The following is an 18,058-nucleotide window of genomic DNA, read 5'->3' on the forward strand; positions in this document are numbered from 1 at the left end:
AAAATATCTAGGAATAAATTTAACCAAGGAGGTGAAAGACTTGTATTCTTAAAACTATAAAATGTTTATAAAGGAAACTGAAGATAATACAAATAAATGGAAAGATACTCCATGTTCATGGTGATTTAGTCACTCTGTCATGTCCAACTCTTTGTGACCTAATGAACTGTAGCCCGCCAGGCTCCTCTGTCCATGGGATTTTCCAGGGAAGAATACTGGAGTGGGTTGCCATTTCCTTCTCCAGGGGATGTTCCCCCTCCCAGGGTTTGAACCTGGATCTCCTGCACTGCAGGCAGACTCAACCCACTGAGCCACCAGGGATTGTTAAAATGACCATGCTACCCAAAACAGTCTACAGATTTAATGCAATTCCTATCAAAATACTGATGACATTTGTAACAGAACTAGAACAATAAAATTTATATTGAACAACAAAAAACCCTGAACAGCCAAAGCAGTCTTGAGAAAAAAGAACAAAGCTGGAGATCATGTTGTCTGACTTCAGACTATACTACAAAACTTCAATAACCAAAGCAGTGTGGTACTGGCACAGAAACAGACACATAGATCAATGGAACAAAATAGCCCACAAATAAACCCACACACATATGGACAGTTACAGTTAGTCTGTGACACGGGAGGCAAGAATATATAATGGGGGAAAGACAGGCTCTTCAGTAAACTGGACAGCTACATGTAAAAGAATGAAATTAGAACATTCTTTCACAATGTGTACAAAAATAAATGGATTAAAGACCTAAATATAAGACCTGAAACTATAAACCGCCTAGAAGAAAACATAGGCAGTGGACTCTTTGACATTGGTCTTAGTGATGTTTTTTTTAATCTATCTCCTCATGCAAGGGAAACAAAAGTGGGAAACAAAAAATCAACAAGTGGAACCTAATCAAGCTTAAAAGCTTTTGCACAGGAAAGAAAACCATCAACAAAATAGAAGGCAACCTACTGAACAAATGGGAGAAGATATCTGCAGATGATATGTCTGATAAGGGATTAATATTCAAAATATATAAAGAACTCATACAACTCAATAAAAAAAAAAACCAGATAGCCAAATTTAAAAATGAACAGAGGACCTAAATAAGCATTTTTCCAGAGAAGACATATAGATGGCCAACAGGCACATTGAAAAGATGCTCAACATAACTAGTCATCAGGGTAATGCAAATCAAAAACACAATGAGATATCATCTCACATTTGTCAGAAAGGCAAGACATAATATGTTGACAAGGATGTGGAGAAGAGAGAACCCTAGCCCACTGTTGGTGGGAATGTAAATTGGTATAGTCACTATAGAAAACAGTAATACAGGTTTCTCAAAAACTAAAAATAGAACAACCATACAAGAAACAAAACACTATTTGAAAAGATATGTGCACCCCAACAGTGCATATATTTAAAGAAAACAATAACACTATTTGAAAAGATACATGCACCCCAACATTCATAGCAGCATTATTTACAATAGCCAGGATATGGAAGCATCCTAAATGTTCATCAAAAAATGAATGGATAAAGAAGATATGCTATATATATGAGGGAATATTACTCAGTCTTTTAAAAAAAATTGCCATTTGCAACAATATGGATGACCTGGAGGGTGTTATGCTTAATAAAATAAGACAGAGAAAGACAAGTACTGTATGTTTTCACTCATATGAGGAATTTTTTAAATAAACAAATGAATATAACAAAACAAATAGAATGACAGATACTGATAACAAACTAGTGTTACTAGAGGAGAGGAATGGGTGGGAAGGGCTAAAATAGGTGGAAGGGCTAAACTAGGCTGAGGGGACTAAGAGATACAAACTACTAGGTATAAAATAAATAAGTTACAAGGATGTTGCTTGATTGTTGCTGTTGTTCAGTTGCTAAGTCATGTCTGACTCTTTGTGACCACATGGACGGTAGCATGCCAGGCTCCTCTGTCGTCCACTACTACCAGAGTTTGCTCAAATTCATGTCCATTGGGTCGATAATACTATCTAACTATCTCATCCTGTGCCGCCCCCTTCTTTTGCCTTCAGTCTTTCCCAGCATCTTTTCCAGTCTTTCCAGGGTCTTTTCCAGTGAGTCAGCTCTTCACATCAGGTGGCCATAGCTTAAGCATTCCTTCCTTCAGAAGGAATTTTGGAAGGAATATTCCTTCCAGTGAATATTCAGGCTTGATTTCCTTTAGGATAGCCTGGTGTGATCTCTTTGCTAAAACTCAGAGTTGATCTACATCTAGGGTATAGAAGAATAACAAGGCAAAGGAATTGAGAGTGTTGGCCAAAAAAGAAAAGAAAATTGAAGTGAAGCTCTAGAATCTAAGCTAAACAGAGTAGGGAAAATTTAAGAGTCAACAAATAGAGGTTTGTGAGGTTAAAGGTCAGTTGTAGTAGAATAGGGCTTCTCAGGTGGCGAAGTGGAAAAAATCCACCTGCCATCCCTGGGTTAGGAAGATCCCCTGGAGAAGAGAATGGCTACCCACTCCAGTATTCTTGCCTGGAGAATTCCATGGAAGAGGAACCTGGCAGGCTACAGTCCGTGACATCGCAAAGAGTCAGACCCAATTGAGTGTGCACGCTCATGCACATTGTAGAACTGAAATGACAGGAGGTAATGATCAGAGACTGGTATAGCCAAGTAACATGACTTTTAAAGGAACTGGACGTTTTACATAAGGGTTGTAGTATGGGGAAATGTGGGCAGAATCCTACCTCTCAACTCTGACGTGTATACAGTTGGGGCTGGTGTGGTAGGGAAGGAGTGTGATGTGTCTCCGTGAGAGGGCTTGATGACGTGGGATTAACATGTGTGCAGTAGGGAAGGGGCACTTGCAAAGAGCCAACTCCAGAAAACACAAGTACAGATTCTCCTTCCAGCATTGTCCAGCATATTCAGAATAATGCAGTCTCACTGGTGAGATCATTCTTCTGTTGGGAAAGACTACTATTAGTAGAAAAAGCTTAGTTGAAGAACATTTCTTAAGCTCTGCCTGAGTTCCTTTATTCTGACCCTGTATTGACCAAAGACATGTTCTGAGTATGATTAGTGGCTTAATGTAATTTGTTAACAGTTTTTGTAATTGCTATTAAAATATCTTAAATTGGCACTCTGTTATATACATCAGGTTTTTTTTTTTTCCAGTGGGTATTAATATTAGTACTAGAAGGGATTTTTTTCATTTCCAAAGCCACAGTCAAAGTGTCAGCCCCAAGGTAATACTATTTTTGAAGCCTCCAGGTGGAATCCTTCTGTGGGTGAATCCCTTCTGCAAGAAAACATCTGCTTGATATACTTGTTTCTGTAAAATGAAGTGGAAAACCAAACTTGTATATTGTCTTGCCTTTGTGTGTATTTCTCTTCTTTCCCCTTCCAGAGCAGTATTCATTATACAGCTTAAGTGCTTTGCATAGAATTTCCAAGTTCAGTATGACCCCTGTACTGGGACGTTATCAGGCACAGCTGCTACACTGAAGGACTTTTGGCCATCAGTGGCTTGGTAACTGTGATTCAGCTTGAATCACCCCCTCATGGACTATATGAAAGCAGATTCTTACAGGATTTCAGCCAATTCTCGGGAATCATTTTATTTTCCAACTTACTGGACTAGTTTAGAGGCCTTGGAGTTTCACTGGACTTTTTCCTCATTTCCTTCTTTTGTTGATTTTGGCCCCTTAACCTTCCACCCACTTTATTACTCACTCATTTCTTAGGGACCTGACTATTCTGTAACACTAGAGAAACTATATCTGAAACCATATGGGTTGAGTAAAACACACTTAAGAGGGAGGAAAAAAGCAACAACAACAAGAAATGTGTTCTCTGAACTTCCTTTGTTTATATGGTCTGTTTGTGTTGTTAAGGTTGTGTTGTCCAGCTGCCTCCCCATATTTCAAAAATGACCGAAGATATCTGGGAAACATTCTAAGAGGATCACATTGGCATAGTCAATGAAAAGACACCTCAGGGACTTCCCTGGCGGTCTGGTGATTAAGAATGCAGGGGATGTGGGTTTGACCCCTGGTCAGACTAGGATCCCAAATGCCTCACGACTGAAAAACCAAACCAAAACATAAAACAGAAGCAGTAGTGTAACTAATTCAATAATGACTTTAGAAATGATCCACATTAAAAAAAAAAAAGATAATTCATTTGTCCCCCACCAGATAACATATCTTCTTCTTAGGTTTAGATGGGGTGTCAAGAGCTTCGGATGCTAAATATTGAGGCTCTTGAGAAGTTCTTTACTTCTAAGGAGACTTTTAGAAAGAAGTCAGTTAAGTGAGTTCTTTTGAGGTTTGTGGATATATATCTGGTTATTTGAATGTTTGTGGTTTATAATTAGGCTGCATGGCATCTAATTGATTAATTTTCTTTTGGTAAAATGAATATTGGTATAAGGTGACGTTAGCAGCCCTTAAAGCCTGGGTTCTCATCTAGTCTGTGCATAATGTGAATTAAAACATAAGCGCACTTGTGTCAAGATTATCCTAGAATGAATGGAACTGTGCACTATTTGTTAGAGCCCCTTGTAAGCCCCCTTCTCCTGAAGGAATTGAAACACATTAGCAAGATCCCTGTACATGGAACAAACTCCTTACTCTGTGGTTGAGTGGGAAGTTCCTCTCTGCCTTCCATGCTCTACCCACACTATAATGAGTGGTGAATATACAGAGATGCATTTTTTCACATTAAGCTATTTGTGGAATTTGGTCTGCTAAGTAACAAAGAAATGAAAACAAGAAAATAAGAATAAGAAAGAAATCATCAGTGTTATCATTTTGGAAGTAAATTACTATATTGAACTTCAGAATATGGCATCGGTGTCATCAGCATTTTCCTCATGTTGCCACCTCAGTGGGGTGAATCTTCGCTCTGCCTGGGCTCTGTGCTTTCCTTATAATTGCTGTTTCACTAGGTCCCCTTAGGAGCAGCACCTGACAGAACTGCTGAGAGAGCTCCTGAGTGAGTTTTCATAAGCGGCTTCTCATTCTCCCAGTTGATTAAGGCACTTTTTTTTCTTAAATGGCTGTTTGGGGTCACTGTTGAATGTTTTGTTTGAATATCACTTTCACGGTGAATGGGAGGCTTCTGCTTTCAGCTCTGTGGGGTGAAGCCCTTGGTGTTAAGCCTTGAAAGGGAAAAATCTTTCTTTGTAGCAATATGCTAAATGAAATTACTCTCTTTGTCATTTTGTCCTTTTATCCTTTCAGTCCGATAACCTCAAATTCTTGTGATTTATTTGCTTTCTTCAGTTAAGCTTAGTTATTTCCTGTGCCCAGGTGCATGGTATTTCCACTGCTGGTCATCATGGTGATGTGGAGCATATTTCTGACCTGGAAGTGTGGTTTCTTTAATTTTGAACCACATCAGTATGCCTTCCATCCTCCACTTCCTTTGCATTATTTCCTTTTGGAAGGCTCAGTTTGTCACCATTTAATCTAAGGATGATTCATCTGGGACTGAGAACTCATAATGTTGTAATAACAATACCTTTCTTTGTATAATAATACTCAAAGCACTTACCATCTTAGCCTTTCTCTATTTATGAAGCACTTTCAGTTTAATCCTTCACAATAACCCTGTGGGTTAAGTCAGCAATTTGGTCTGTGTCTAAGATGGTGAAATTGTATCTCAAAGAGGTTGAATAGCTTGCTCAGGGTTGCAGTGCTTCTGAGTCTACTCTGCTTAACAATTTTTACAGCAAATACAGAATAGTTTTGAAGATATGCTGAATGAACAAAAGGAATTTTCCAAACTGTGTCCCGATTTTTAAAATCTGATTTTACCCTGGTCAGTTGGTAAGACTAGGGTTAAAAGCCTATTAACCATAAAGTTTAAATTGATGTGTCCAAGTCATGAAAATATTTAGGTCAGTTTCTCTTCTGCTGCTGATGTGATAAATGTTAAGGAAGGCTGGCTCTTAAATATGTGCAACTTGAACTGGAAATAATTAAGCCATTTTTTTTTTTTTTCTCTCTTCCTTCCAGAGAGATGGAAACCTTGATGACTAGTTCCACTCTGCCTCCCCTTTTTGCAGATGAAGATGGCTCCAAGGAGAGTAATGATCTGGCTTCAACTGGGTAAGCAGCTGCTTTGGGACACTGGGCCTCTGCCTAGGCTTCAAAACAGATTTTGATAACGTATAAGGTGCTAAAGAGGTCGTCTTATATCATAAAAATAGAAGGTACGTTTGTTATGCTTTGCCAAGAGAATGGGAGCTGTTGTAAACTGCTTTGATATCTGCATTCAGCCGTTGTTTGCAGTGCTGGTTCCTGTGAATTGGAACGGCAGTACTGTGGGATCTAGGGAACAGGACTCCTGGCTACATGATCACCATTAAGGAAATACCTGCCACAGGGCTAGCTGCGAAAAGCAAATTCATTTTCTGTCTGAATTGCCACAAATATTAAAATAATTTTTTCCCCAAACATCAGATTTTTTTAAGATCAGATTTTTAGTTATGGTTCTTTATTCAGGATGCCTAGGAGCTCTAGCTTACTTCTCTTTCTCCCAGCACGTACCACCCCCAACACCCCAACTCCTTTCTTTGGTATTTTTGGGCACATATGTGAAGAAATATAGAAAAGGGCTAATAGCAATAGTCCCTCTTCCATTGACAATCTCTGTTCCACTTGAATGTTTATCTTTTCTACTTAGATATTATTTGCCAAGGAAGAAATGTATTCACTAATAGATTGAAGTGCTAGCTAATCCCTAAGATGAATTATTTTAATATCCTTTATAGCTCTTTAAAAATAGACTACTCTTTATAATTCTGTTTCCTTCCCTGACATTCTTTACTCATTAATATCTGCCATCTGACTCTATTCAGATGAAACTGTTCTCCAAGATTTTGCTAAAAGCTGCCTACTTGCTGAATCCAGTTTGTACAGTAAAAATGTTCTGAGTGTCTGCTGTGTGTGCCAGGCACCATTCTAGCTGCTAAATACTAAGCAGAATAACCAAAACATACAAAAATTACAAAAATTCTAACCTCTATTCTATGGGGAAGTCAGACAATAGAAAGTATAAAGAAGTAAGTTGCATAATACATTGATAAGAACTATGGATTAAAAAATAAAGTCGGGAAGGGGAACAGGAAGGGCTTGGGGTGCTGTTTTAGATAAGATGGGCCAGAAAGGCTTTACAAGTGACTCGAATAAAAACCTGAAGAAAGTAAAGTAACTACCTACATTATGGGCAAAGATTATTCTAGGCAGAGGGAAGTAGTGAGTGGGAAAGCCTTGAGCTAGGAGTGTTTCTTCCTTTCAGAAACAGCTGAGAGGCCAGTATGACTAGAGCAGAGTATACCAGGGGGAGGGTATAGGCTTCATCATTGTGTTTCTCAAATTTTAATGCACTTATGAATTGCCTAGACATCTTATTAAAATGCAAATGCTGAGTCAGAAAGTCTGAGTTAAGACCAGAGATTCTACATCCTATTAAGTTCCCAGATGATACCAGTGCCACTGGTGTGAGGCCGGTACTTTGAGTAGCAAGGGACTAGATCCTATAGGACCCTATGGGTCAGAGTAATCACTTTAACTGTCCCTCTGAGTGAAGTGCAAAAGTGTGAGGAGGTTTTGCACAAAATGATGTGATCTGACATTTTTAAATAGTATCCCTGTGGCTGATATATAGAGAAAAGAGTGAAGGGAGCAGGGACTGAAGCAGGAGACCAGTTTGGGTTCTAAAATAATTTGAGAGATGACTCAAAGGACTTCACTAGTGACAACAGTATTTTTGGCAGAGTAGTAGGGAAAAAAACTTCATTAGAGTGTGTTTCAAGGATTATAGGAATGGGGAGTGGTGAAAAGTATAGAATTCTAGATATATTTTGAAGATAAGCCAAACAGGATTTGCCTGAAAGACCAGATGAGATGTGAGAAAGGAGAAAAAAGCAGTCAAAGACAAGCTCCAAAATTTTGGCTTAAGCAACCTGGAGGGATGGAATAGCCATTACATTAGATGGCACACACTGAGCAAGTGGAGGAGGGAATGTTAGATTGGTTTTGGAGATTTTAAAATTGACATGCTTATTAGATATCCAAGCAGAGATGTCAGATAGGCAGCTTGACACAGAGCTCTAAAGTTACAGGCTATCTAGATTGAAAAAAGAAACTTGGGAATTGATGAGCATATTACAGCTGACACTTAAGGCCGTGAAACTGGTTGAGATCATCAGATGAATGAGCACTGTGTAGGGAGATAAGAGAAGAGACCTGACACTTGAACTTGGGGATATTCCAGCATTTACAAGTCAGGGAGAAGAGGAAGAGTCAGCAAAGAAGACTCAAGGGGGGTACCTAAAAAGGTATCAGAAAAACCAGGGATGTGCAGGGTCCTGGGAAGCAGGTAAAAAATGTACTTCAAGGAAAAGGAAGAGATGAACTGTGTCAAATACTTCTGGAAGATCAGGTAAGATGAGGTCTGAGAAATGACAATGGATTTAGCATGGAGGTCATTGGTGATCTTGACAAGAGTTGTAAACATTTATCTCCTTTGGGTTGGGTTTAAGATAGAATGAAGGGAGACAAATTAAAGTCAATAACTATAAACAGTTCTTCCCAATACAAACAACTAAAAGTCAGTAAGTGCCCCTCATCCTCTCATCCATGGTTTCACTTTCCATGGGTTCTGTTACCTGCCACGATCAGCCATAGTTGGAAAATACTAAATGGAAAATTTTAGAAATAAACAGTTCATAAGTTTTAAAGTGCCCACTATTCTGAATAGTATGGTAAAATCTCACACTGTCCCACCTGCCTGGGACGTGAATCATCACTTTGTCTGGTGTATCCCACCTGTTCAGTCACTTGGTGGTTGCCTCTGCTATCAGATTGTCACAGTATCTCAGTGCTTGTGTTCAAGTAACATTTATTTTACTTAATAATGACTCCAAAGAGCAAAAGTAGTGGTGCTGTCAATTCAGATATGCCAAAGAGAAGCTGTAACGTGCTTTCTTTAAGTGAAAAGGTGAGAGTTCTTGACTTAATAAGGAAAGAAAAAAAATAATAAAAATATGCTGGGGTTACTGAGATCTGTGTTAAGAATGAATCTTCTGTGAAATTGTGAAGAAGGAAAAAGAAATTTGTGCCATTTTTGCTATCAAGTATCAAACTGCAAGAGTTGTGGCCACAGTGCATGATAAGTGCTTAGTTAAGAAAGGCATTGAATTTGTGGGTGGAAGACATGAACAGAAAACAGGGTTCAGTTTTATCTGCTCATCCACTGGGGATCTTGGAACGTTATCACCCCTGGGTCAGGAGGCTTCTCTATAAACAGTTCCATAAAAGAAGGAGAAAAATGAAGTGGAATCAAGAAAGTTTTTTTTTTTTTTTCCAGATAAGACTAATAATACTGTATTTGTTTGCTGATTAGGCTGATCTAGTAAAGAGGAAAGAATTGGTGATGCCAGAGAGGGCAGAATTGCTGAAAACCTGGTTTTGAGTAGGCCAGTGGGTATGGGATCCAGGGCACAAATGGAAGGGTTGTTGGCTTTAGCTAAGAGCTTGGACAGTTCATTCATTGGAACTAAAGAGCCTTTTTTTTTCCCCAGTCTGTATTCAGTTTGTCATCTCTAAGCATTTGACACTTTTGACCACTACCTCTGATTCCTGTTCATTTCAGTCAAAGCACTCACGGAATGGGTACTTGTTCCCAAACGTAGTTTTCATATTTTACTAAAATAAGAATGTACAAGAGTTAGTAACTTAAAATCTGATGGCACAGTTAAAATGAAGAATGACAGTGAAAGAAAAAGACATCGTACGATATCCAAAATGATTGAAATATTTGGAAAACAAAGCTGCCAAGATCAAACTGAATCTCTGATGGCAGCTCTTTTTCAGAGAACATGATTAGCATTGAGTTAATAGCTTCTCTTATTTACCATTTTTCAAAGAACCTCAAAAATGTAGGATCCTTTAAATCTTCTATTTTCTCTGGAAAGGATCAGAAAAGTAAAATTTCTTTCCTCTCCAGGAGAGTTTGTATCTGCTTTCATTCATCTCTCAGCCCACTGTAATCTGGTTTTTATTCCCATAACTCCACTAAAACTGGACTCCCTTCAAGTACAGGAGTACAGTTGAACTCCTTCAAATCTTCAAATTTAGCTGATACTTTTTAGCCTATCTTATGTGACATCTGCAACTTTTTGCTTGTGTAAAACCCCTTCTCAAAAGTCTTCTCACCTTGGCCTCTGTAACAGTTTTCTCTCTTGTCTCTTAGATCTCTTCATGCCTTCCTTAGTCTTTCTCAGCTCGTGTAACACTTGATCTTAAAATATTGTTCCAACAGGGTTCTATCGTGGCTTTTCTTCTCACTATCTTTCTGGAGAAACACCTAACATTTCCCAATATTTCCATGAACTGATGCCTCCTGAAACGTCTCCTGCCTTTTCTTCACTTCTGTTCTCTCAGGATATGTGTCCAGTTGTCTACAGGACAGTTCCACTTAATTATGCCAGGAATTATGTTTCAAGCTTATCATTTTCTGATCTGTCTTAACTTATCCGTCTTAATGTGTCTTACACACATGTGTACACACACACTCTCCAGTTGTTACCTTGGTTAATAGTACATTATCACTCAATCTAGAAACCTCAGAATTACCTTTGACTCTTCTTTTTCCCTCACTATTTATATTCATTCTATCATTTTGCCTCTTAATTATCCCTTAGCTTTTTCTCCCCTGTTCTCCCACTTGCCCTGGTCTCTCACTTAGTCTTTTGCAATAGCCTCCTGAAAAGTTTCCCTTTCTCCTATTATACCCTGTTCTTTTTACCTGTAATAATATTGTTTACCTAGGGCTTTTCTGGTAATTCAAATGGTAAAGCATTCGCCTGCAATGCAGGGACCCAGGTTAGATTCCTGGGTCAGGAAGATCCCCTGGAGAAGGAAATGGCTACCCATTCCAGTATTCTTGCCTGGAGGATTCCATGGACAGAGGAGCTTGGTGGGCTATAGTCAACATTTACATGTTTACAATCCATTGTTTACCTAATGAATGCCTATTCATCTTTTAAGTCCTCCTCTGTAAAATCTTTCTTAACATTCTCTCCATATATATAAAAGTCCTCATCCCCTCTACTGTACCTTTGTGGCACATTTTATAGACCTCTGTTTCACTACTTGTAAGTATTTTCTGTAACCCTATAAAATATACATTCTTCCACAATAATGACTGAATATTGCTCTCTTATACATCTTCCTCCACCTTCCCCACTACCTGCCCCAAACCCCAAACTCCCTAGCACATGGTGTTACCTTTATTTCCATTCCTTTATCTAAATGTTTAGTTAGGGTGTAACTCCATCTGAGATCTAACCATCACCTGTACCTTGAATCCACTTTTCAGAAAGATGAGGTTTGCTGACTCATCTGGAACAGAATGGTAGGAACAGAAAGTGTGTATCTGTGACTTATTAATGTTTATACCTGAATTTCTGAACTTGATAATATTGTTCTTAGATGATCTCATTGTCAACAAATACTATAATCCTACAGAAGGAATAGTCTGTGGAATGTACTGTAAGAGAAATTTCTTGTGCCCTTAAAGAACTCTCTCTTTTGTGTTAGGGGGGCAAACTGCCTCTACAACTCCCATTCCTATTCTTTTCCATTAATAGTATTTTCCTTTTATCACATTGGAGGTACATGAAAAGTATCACATAAAAGTCAGCTGCATGCTCAGAGTTAACATGTAAAGTCTCCATTGAGGAGAGAAGTAATCTGCGGGAGAAAGATTATAGTTGTTTTTAGTAGGAGACTTCTTCTTGGAACTGAGCTAGTCTAATCAAACACTGAAACCTTTTAAAAAGTGTTCTATAACTGCTATGGAGATATGGTTTATTTACATTTATACAGAATGAGGTGGGGAATTAATTCAAGGGCTGGCATATGATTTTCCTGGCAGTGAAATGTGTCTTGAACCTTGATAAGTAGGAGGTTTTGATGCTGCTGATACTAAACTTCTCCACTCTGCCGATCATTCTGCAGGTTAACCCACCCAGAGGCTCCATATAGTAGTGGAGCCACATCATCCACCAATAATCCAGAATTTGTAGAGGATCTCTCCCAAGGTCAGCTGCTTCAGAATGAATCTTCAAATACAGCAGAAGGCAATGAACAGAGGCATGAAGATGAGGTGAGCTGAAGCATCTCCTCTAAGGGAGTTGATTGAGGTGTTCATCCTCTGGCCTTCCATTCTGCAGAATATTCTGTTTTATATTTCTTCTTTTACATAGAACCATATTAATGTTTTTAATGATATAGAGACAAGTAGACTCTTCTTTATCCCCTGCCAAGAAAATTTATACCTGCATCAGATTAGATGCTCAAATGCTTACTGAATGAGTTGAATGATTAAATTAAATAAGTATTTAATGAGGAGTCTACATGCACTTACTCAAGACCACATAATGCTCACCTGCAGCATATATGCCCAAAGGGTCCACACGATTTGCCAGGTCATTCTCTCTCCCATAGAAGGCTGCTGCTGCTGCTAAGTCACTTGAGTCGTGTCCGACTCTGTGCGACCCCAGAGATGGCAGCCCACCAGGCTCTGCCGTCCCTGGGATTCTCCAGTCAAGAACACTGGAGTGGGTTGCCATTTCCTTCTCCATTGCATGAAAATGAAAAGTGAAAGTGAAGTTGCTCAGTTGTGTCCGACTCTTCGCAACCCCATGGACTGCAGCCTACCAGGCTCCTCTGTCCATGGGATTTTCCAGGCAAGAGTACTGGAATGGGGTGCCATTGCCTTCTCCGCCCATAGAAGGCATCTTTTTCTAATTCACACAAGGGCAGTCATGACTGATTACATTGTCTGTGTTTCAAGGTACTTTTTTTTAAGCCATAGAAGAGTACCACCATTGATTTTTGTCTTTATTCTCATTTTGAAAAAGCTGATTCTTTCTACATTGGCATTCTTAAAGATTATGATGAATGCTTGTGTGTGTTGTATACTCAGTCACTTAGTCATGTCCAACTCTTTGCAGCCCCATGGACTGCAGCGCCCCAGACTCCTCTGTCCATGGGATTTTTCAAGCAAGAATACTGGAGTGGGTCGCCATTTCCTACCCCAGGGAATTTTCCTGACCCATGGATTGAACCTGGGTCTTTTGTATCTCCTGCAGGTTGGCAGGCAGATTCTTTACCACTGCACCACCTGAGAAGCCTCATGATGAATGCTTAAAGCTTCTTAAACATCTCAAATCCTTAGTGGCTTTAATGTTAAATGTTACTAGGGTTACAAAACAAAAACAACAACAACAAAAACTGTCACCAAATATATCATTTGCCCAGTGCTAAATTATTATACCATTGTATATATATTTGAAGGAGTACAGTATGATAATTGATATTTAGATATTTTCATCTCATTTTGATTATCTTTCTCTCCTCTGAAATAAAAATGCTTATATCCATAAACCTTTATTAACTGATAGGCTATATGTATTTGTAAAATTATGAAGCAGAAGTTGCTTGTATCTTGTTTAAAAGGACAAAGAAGAAAGCTGTGGTAAACATTAGTGGTACTTAAACTTTGTGGGGGGGGGTGGGGAGCAGTAATTTTATTTTTTAATAACATATAAAACCTCGGATTTATAAAATAAACATCTTAAGAAATAAATCAAGCCAAAGAACTAGTCTTCATTCTGGATATATTATAGTTGCTAAATTTTTCTAAGTCTTATATATTAATTTTAAATTCTATAGTGCTACCTGCTGTGGGAAATAAACTGATCTTTGAATGATATTAGTGAGAAAAACCCTAATAATGATTTTAATACCAGTGTTACAGCTTCTCTCTTCTTTTGTTGTCAGAAGTGCACGTGATAGCATCTTGTTCTGATCTACTGTAGCAATGTTGGCTGCCCTGGCACAGTGCTGTGTATGTGCTGCCTTTCTCATCTAGAATATTCCCCTGGCAGGAGTCAGGCTTTGTTAAGTGCATATGAAGGCCAGAGCTTATTTATGTAATTGTGGTAGGGGTACCTTACCCTTTTGTTTTGTTTTGTTTTTTTAATATTCACTTTTTTTCTGTTGGCTGTTCTGGGTCTTCACTGCTATGCTCAGGCCTTTCTCTAGTTGACAGAGAGCAGGGACTACTCTCTAGTTGCAGCTCATGGGCTTTTATTTCAGTGGCTTCTCTTGTTGCAAGCACAGGCTCGGGGTACACAGGCTTCAGTAGTTGCAGCACATGGTCTCAGTAGTTGCAGCTCATAAATTCCAGAACACAGGCTCAGTAGCTGTGGCACATGGGCTGATCTTCCCAGACCAGAGATCACACTGGTGTCCCCTGCGTTGCAAGGCAAATTCTTAGCTACTGAGTCACCAGGAAAACCCCGGTACTCCTTATTCTTATCTGTTGGGATTAGCGCTAAAATGGCCCCTTAGTGAAACAGTGTGTAGCGTGGTACATAAAAAGGTCTGTAGGTGAACCATCTGGAGTCCCTTCCTACAGACTGCATTGCAGTCTTTTGTTCCTATAACAGATTTGGAGAGCTTTGACTATGCGGGGACTTAATGGTGAGAAAATGCACTTCTTAATCCTGTTTTGTTTGTCAGTGTTCATTGTTGCTTTACTGGGAAAATTTTTGTTGTTGTAATTTGATTTGGGGTTTTTTAATTTTGACTTGTTTTGCAGCAAAGAAGTAAACGAGGAGGTTGGTCCAAAGGAAGAAAGAGAAAGAAACCTCTTCGAGACAGCAATGCACCCAAATCCCCTCTTACAGGATATGTTCGGTTCATGAACGAGCGTCGAGAGCAGCTTCGAGCAAAGAGACCAGAAGTCCCATTTCCAGAAATTACAAGGATGTTAGGCAATGAATGGAGTAAACTTCCTCCGGAGGAAAAACAGGTAATTGTTCCTATTCCTGATCCTTTGCTTGGTGTTGATTCTGTCTCAAAAATAATTTTTGTCAGAAAAGCAAAGAGAATGGACTCTCGATTCTTCACTTTTGTCATGATACCTAGGAGACCAGAATAGCAGGGTCCTTCCTAGTCCTTTTATTTAGCACAGTAGTTTTTATGCTCTTCCAGGGTCTGCTGTAGGCATGTGAGCAACCTCAACCAAAGCAGCTCCACTTTTATTTGCTTTATACGCTGAGTTCATATAAGACTTATGTAAAAAATAGTTCAATATTAAGAAATCTATCAATATGATTTATCCTGCTGAATTAAATGAAAAGTCATGAGTTAAATGAGAATTTTGATAAAATTCTGCTGTTCACATAAGAATTTTAAGAAAAAGATTTAACTGTTTTAATAAACTTTTTAAACTGGAGTCCTGGTAAATTTATCCTACCATGGAAAATAAAGCAAGAACTATTGGAATTCTCTTCCCTCCAAGACAGAAATTAACCCTATTGCCAAACTGAAACAAATCCATTAGAGAGATTTGAGAGGAAGGGAGAAGGCAATGGCACCTCACTCCAGTACTCTTGCCTGGAAAATCCCATGGACAGAGGAGCCTGGTAGGCTGTAGTCCATGGGGTCGCTAAGAGTCGGACACGACTGAGTGACTTCACTTTCACTTTTCATTTGCATGCAATGGAGAAGGAAATAGCAACCCACTCCAGTGTTCTTGCCTGGAGAATCCCAGGGATGGGGGAGCCTGGTGGGCTGCCGTCTATGGGGTTCCACAGAGTCGGACACGACTGAAGCAACTTAGCAGCAAGGACAAGATAGCCACAAACTGACTGAAATCGCACAAAAGTAATGTGATGGTAATGATGTTGAAGTGGTTTGGGGTTAAAAGTTCCCAGCATTCTCAGCATCTGAAGTATATCTGTAATTCTTTTTATGTCCTACACGCCTTAAAAAGGATTCCAAACAAATTAAACCAAATTGAAAAACACTCTTGGGAATTAACTGAATTCAAAAAAATTTCAAAGAGATCAGATTGAGTTGCAACTTGAAGCTCTGTGTTTGTGGTAGCAAGCTAATAGAAAACAGTGTACATCATCCATTGTTTCAGCTCTAATGTATAAAGGGCTAGACAGAGATCATGAGCTGTACATAGTAATTACTCTTTTCTCTTTTTTAATTTTTTTATTTCAGAATTAATACATGCTCATTGTTTAAAGTTTTTCAGATAATGGAGTGATAACTAGTTAGGACAAGTATTTGTTCTCAAATTTTTATTTGAAAATATTTATTTGAAAATACTCTCCTGGGCAAGATTGGGTATGTAACTCTTTCTTTCTCTCTGTCTCTCACACTCAATCACACACACAAACACACACAATTTTTTTCTGAATTTTTTCATATAAGTTACATACATCATGGCCCCTTACCCTTAAATATTTCAGTGTGAATTTCCTTAGACACATTCTCTCACTTAACCACAGTTAGCAACCTCATAATTTTATATGAACACAATACTTCTATCTAACTTACCATCTATATTCCAGTTCTGTCAGTTGACCTAACGTCATTCCTCTGTAACATTTCCCCCTCCAGTTCAGATTCCAGCACAGGGTTCAGGTTCTGTGTTTAGCAGTCAAATCTCTAGATTCCTTTAATCCAGGATATTTCCACACCTTTCTTTGTCTCTTATGACATTGAAAAGAATACCATCTCTCTCTCTTCCTCCCCCTCCTTTTGTTTACTCTTAACAGAACATTCCTCATTTTATATTTGTCTGATGTTTCCTCATGATTAGATTGAGGTCATGCATTCTTGGTCAGAAAACTGCATAGATGGTGTTGGCCCTTCTCACAGTATCACATATGCAGGCACACAATGTCATTTATTTCTTGTTGGTAATGTTAATTTTGCTCACTCAGTAAAGTTTTTCACTTTCTCTTATAATTAAGAAGCAGTCTGTGCAGAGACATTTTAAGAACATGCAAATAGTCTATTCCATTTCAGAATTTTCCCTAGATTTAGCAGTCATTAATAACTTCTCCTTGATCTAATCTTTACCATGATGATTGCAAAATGATGATTTTCCAACTTTAGCACTCACTTCACATGTGCTGGTTGGCCCTTGGCATTCTAAGCAAGAGCCCTCTTCCTCTCTCCATTTATGTATTTGTTTATTTATTTACTATTGATATAGGCATATGAATCTCTCTTTTTCCCAATGGTTTATAAATTATTACTAAGTAAATTTGATACTTAAATTGCCCCAGATTTGGCCAGGGTGTCCTCTATATCTGGCTTTTGTGTGGGACAAGGCCATTAACATAATTTCTGACTCTAGTTTGTGTTCATTTAGAAGCAGTGTTTTTCTACTCTATTTCTTAAACCTAATTGATGAATGAAAAGTACAAGGCATTAAACAAAATTATCCTAGTAGATCAATGAACTTTGTTTAAATAATTAATGGCACAAGGCATATAGATACAGGCTCTCTCATAGTAGTCCATTTTAGGTCCATAGGATGAGGTCATTCTTTTTTATGTTGTGTCTCCTCTCTCCTGGCTCTTAAAAGGCGAATTGATGTATGAGATCATCCCCTCAGAATGGGTTGGGGATAAAGAAACAGAGTAATATTCCATCCTCTCCCCTGGGAAGATTTAAGTGTGCCTATGTGGTGTGTTGAGGACTCTAGTGGCCATGTATACTTCTATCTATAGGATTAGAGGAAGAACCATAATCTTCTTGTGAATTTTTTATGAGAATGACCTCAATAGAACTTGTCTTCAGTAAGTTAAAAAAGGCAATAGTCTAAAAAGTCAAAATTGCCTTTTTCTTTTATAATTGAGAGAGATTTTTTTCACATGATTTTTTTTTTGTAGTGCTCAAAAGTTTATTCCACTTTTACTTTTCTTTCCATGTTCTAATTATCTTTTGTTTTCTTCAAAGAGTTCTTTGGTATTGTACCTCAGTTAGATCTATTTCTTGAAAATAATTCCATATTTCTTTCCTAGCGATACCTTGATGAGGCAGACAGAGATAAGGAGCGTTACATGAAGGAACTGGAGCAGTATCAGAAGACTGAGGCCTACAAGGTTTTCAGCAGGAAAACCCAGGATCGTCAGAAAGGCAAATCTCATAGGCAAGGTATCAGAACCAGAATCAAATATATTTG

The 18,058-nt window shown here is 38.5% G+C and overlaps 1 protein-coding gene across 6 annotated transcripts in view; it reads left to right on the top strand.

Moving 5' to 3' along the window:
• HMG20A (high mobility group 20A) overlaps positions 1-18,058 on the top strand; it is a 66,914-nt gene that overhangs the window by 33,523 nt on the left and 15,333 nt on the right. For all 6 annotated transcript variants that reach the window (XR_010659092.1, XR_010659093.1, XM_065906017.1 and 3 more), the window contains exons 2-5: positions 6,004-6,096; positions 12,016-12,163; positions 14,666-14,878; positions 17,898-18,030. Coding sequence is in view for 4 of the 6 variants with exons in the window: in XM_065906017.1 (XP_065762089.1) it covers positions 6,008-6,096; positions 12,016-12,163; positions 14,666-14,878; positions 17,898-18,030 (583 nt within the window). In the remaining 2 variants the exon portion in view is untranslated. The remainder of the gene's footprint in view (positions 1-6,003; positions 6,097-12,015; positions 12,164-14,665; positions 14,879-17,897; positions 18,031-18,058) is intronic.

This window comes from Muntiacus reevesi, chromosome 15, assembly GCF_963930625.1.
Source record: "Muntiacus reevesi chromosome 15, mMunRee1.1, whole genome shotgun sequence".
NCBI lineage: Eukaryota > Metazoa > Chordata > Mammalia > Artiodactyla > Cervidae > Muntiacus > Muntiacus reevesi.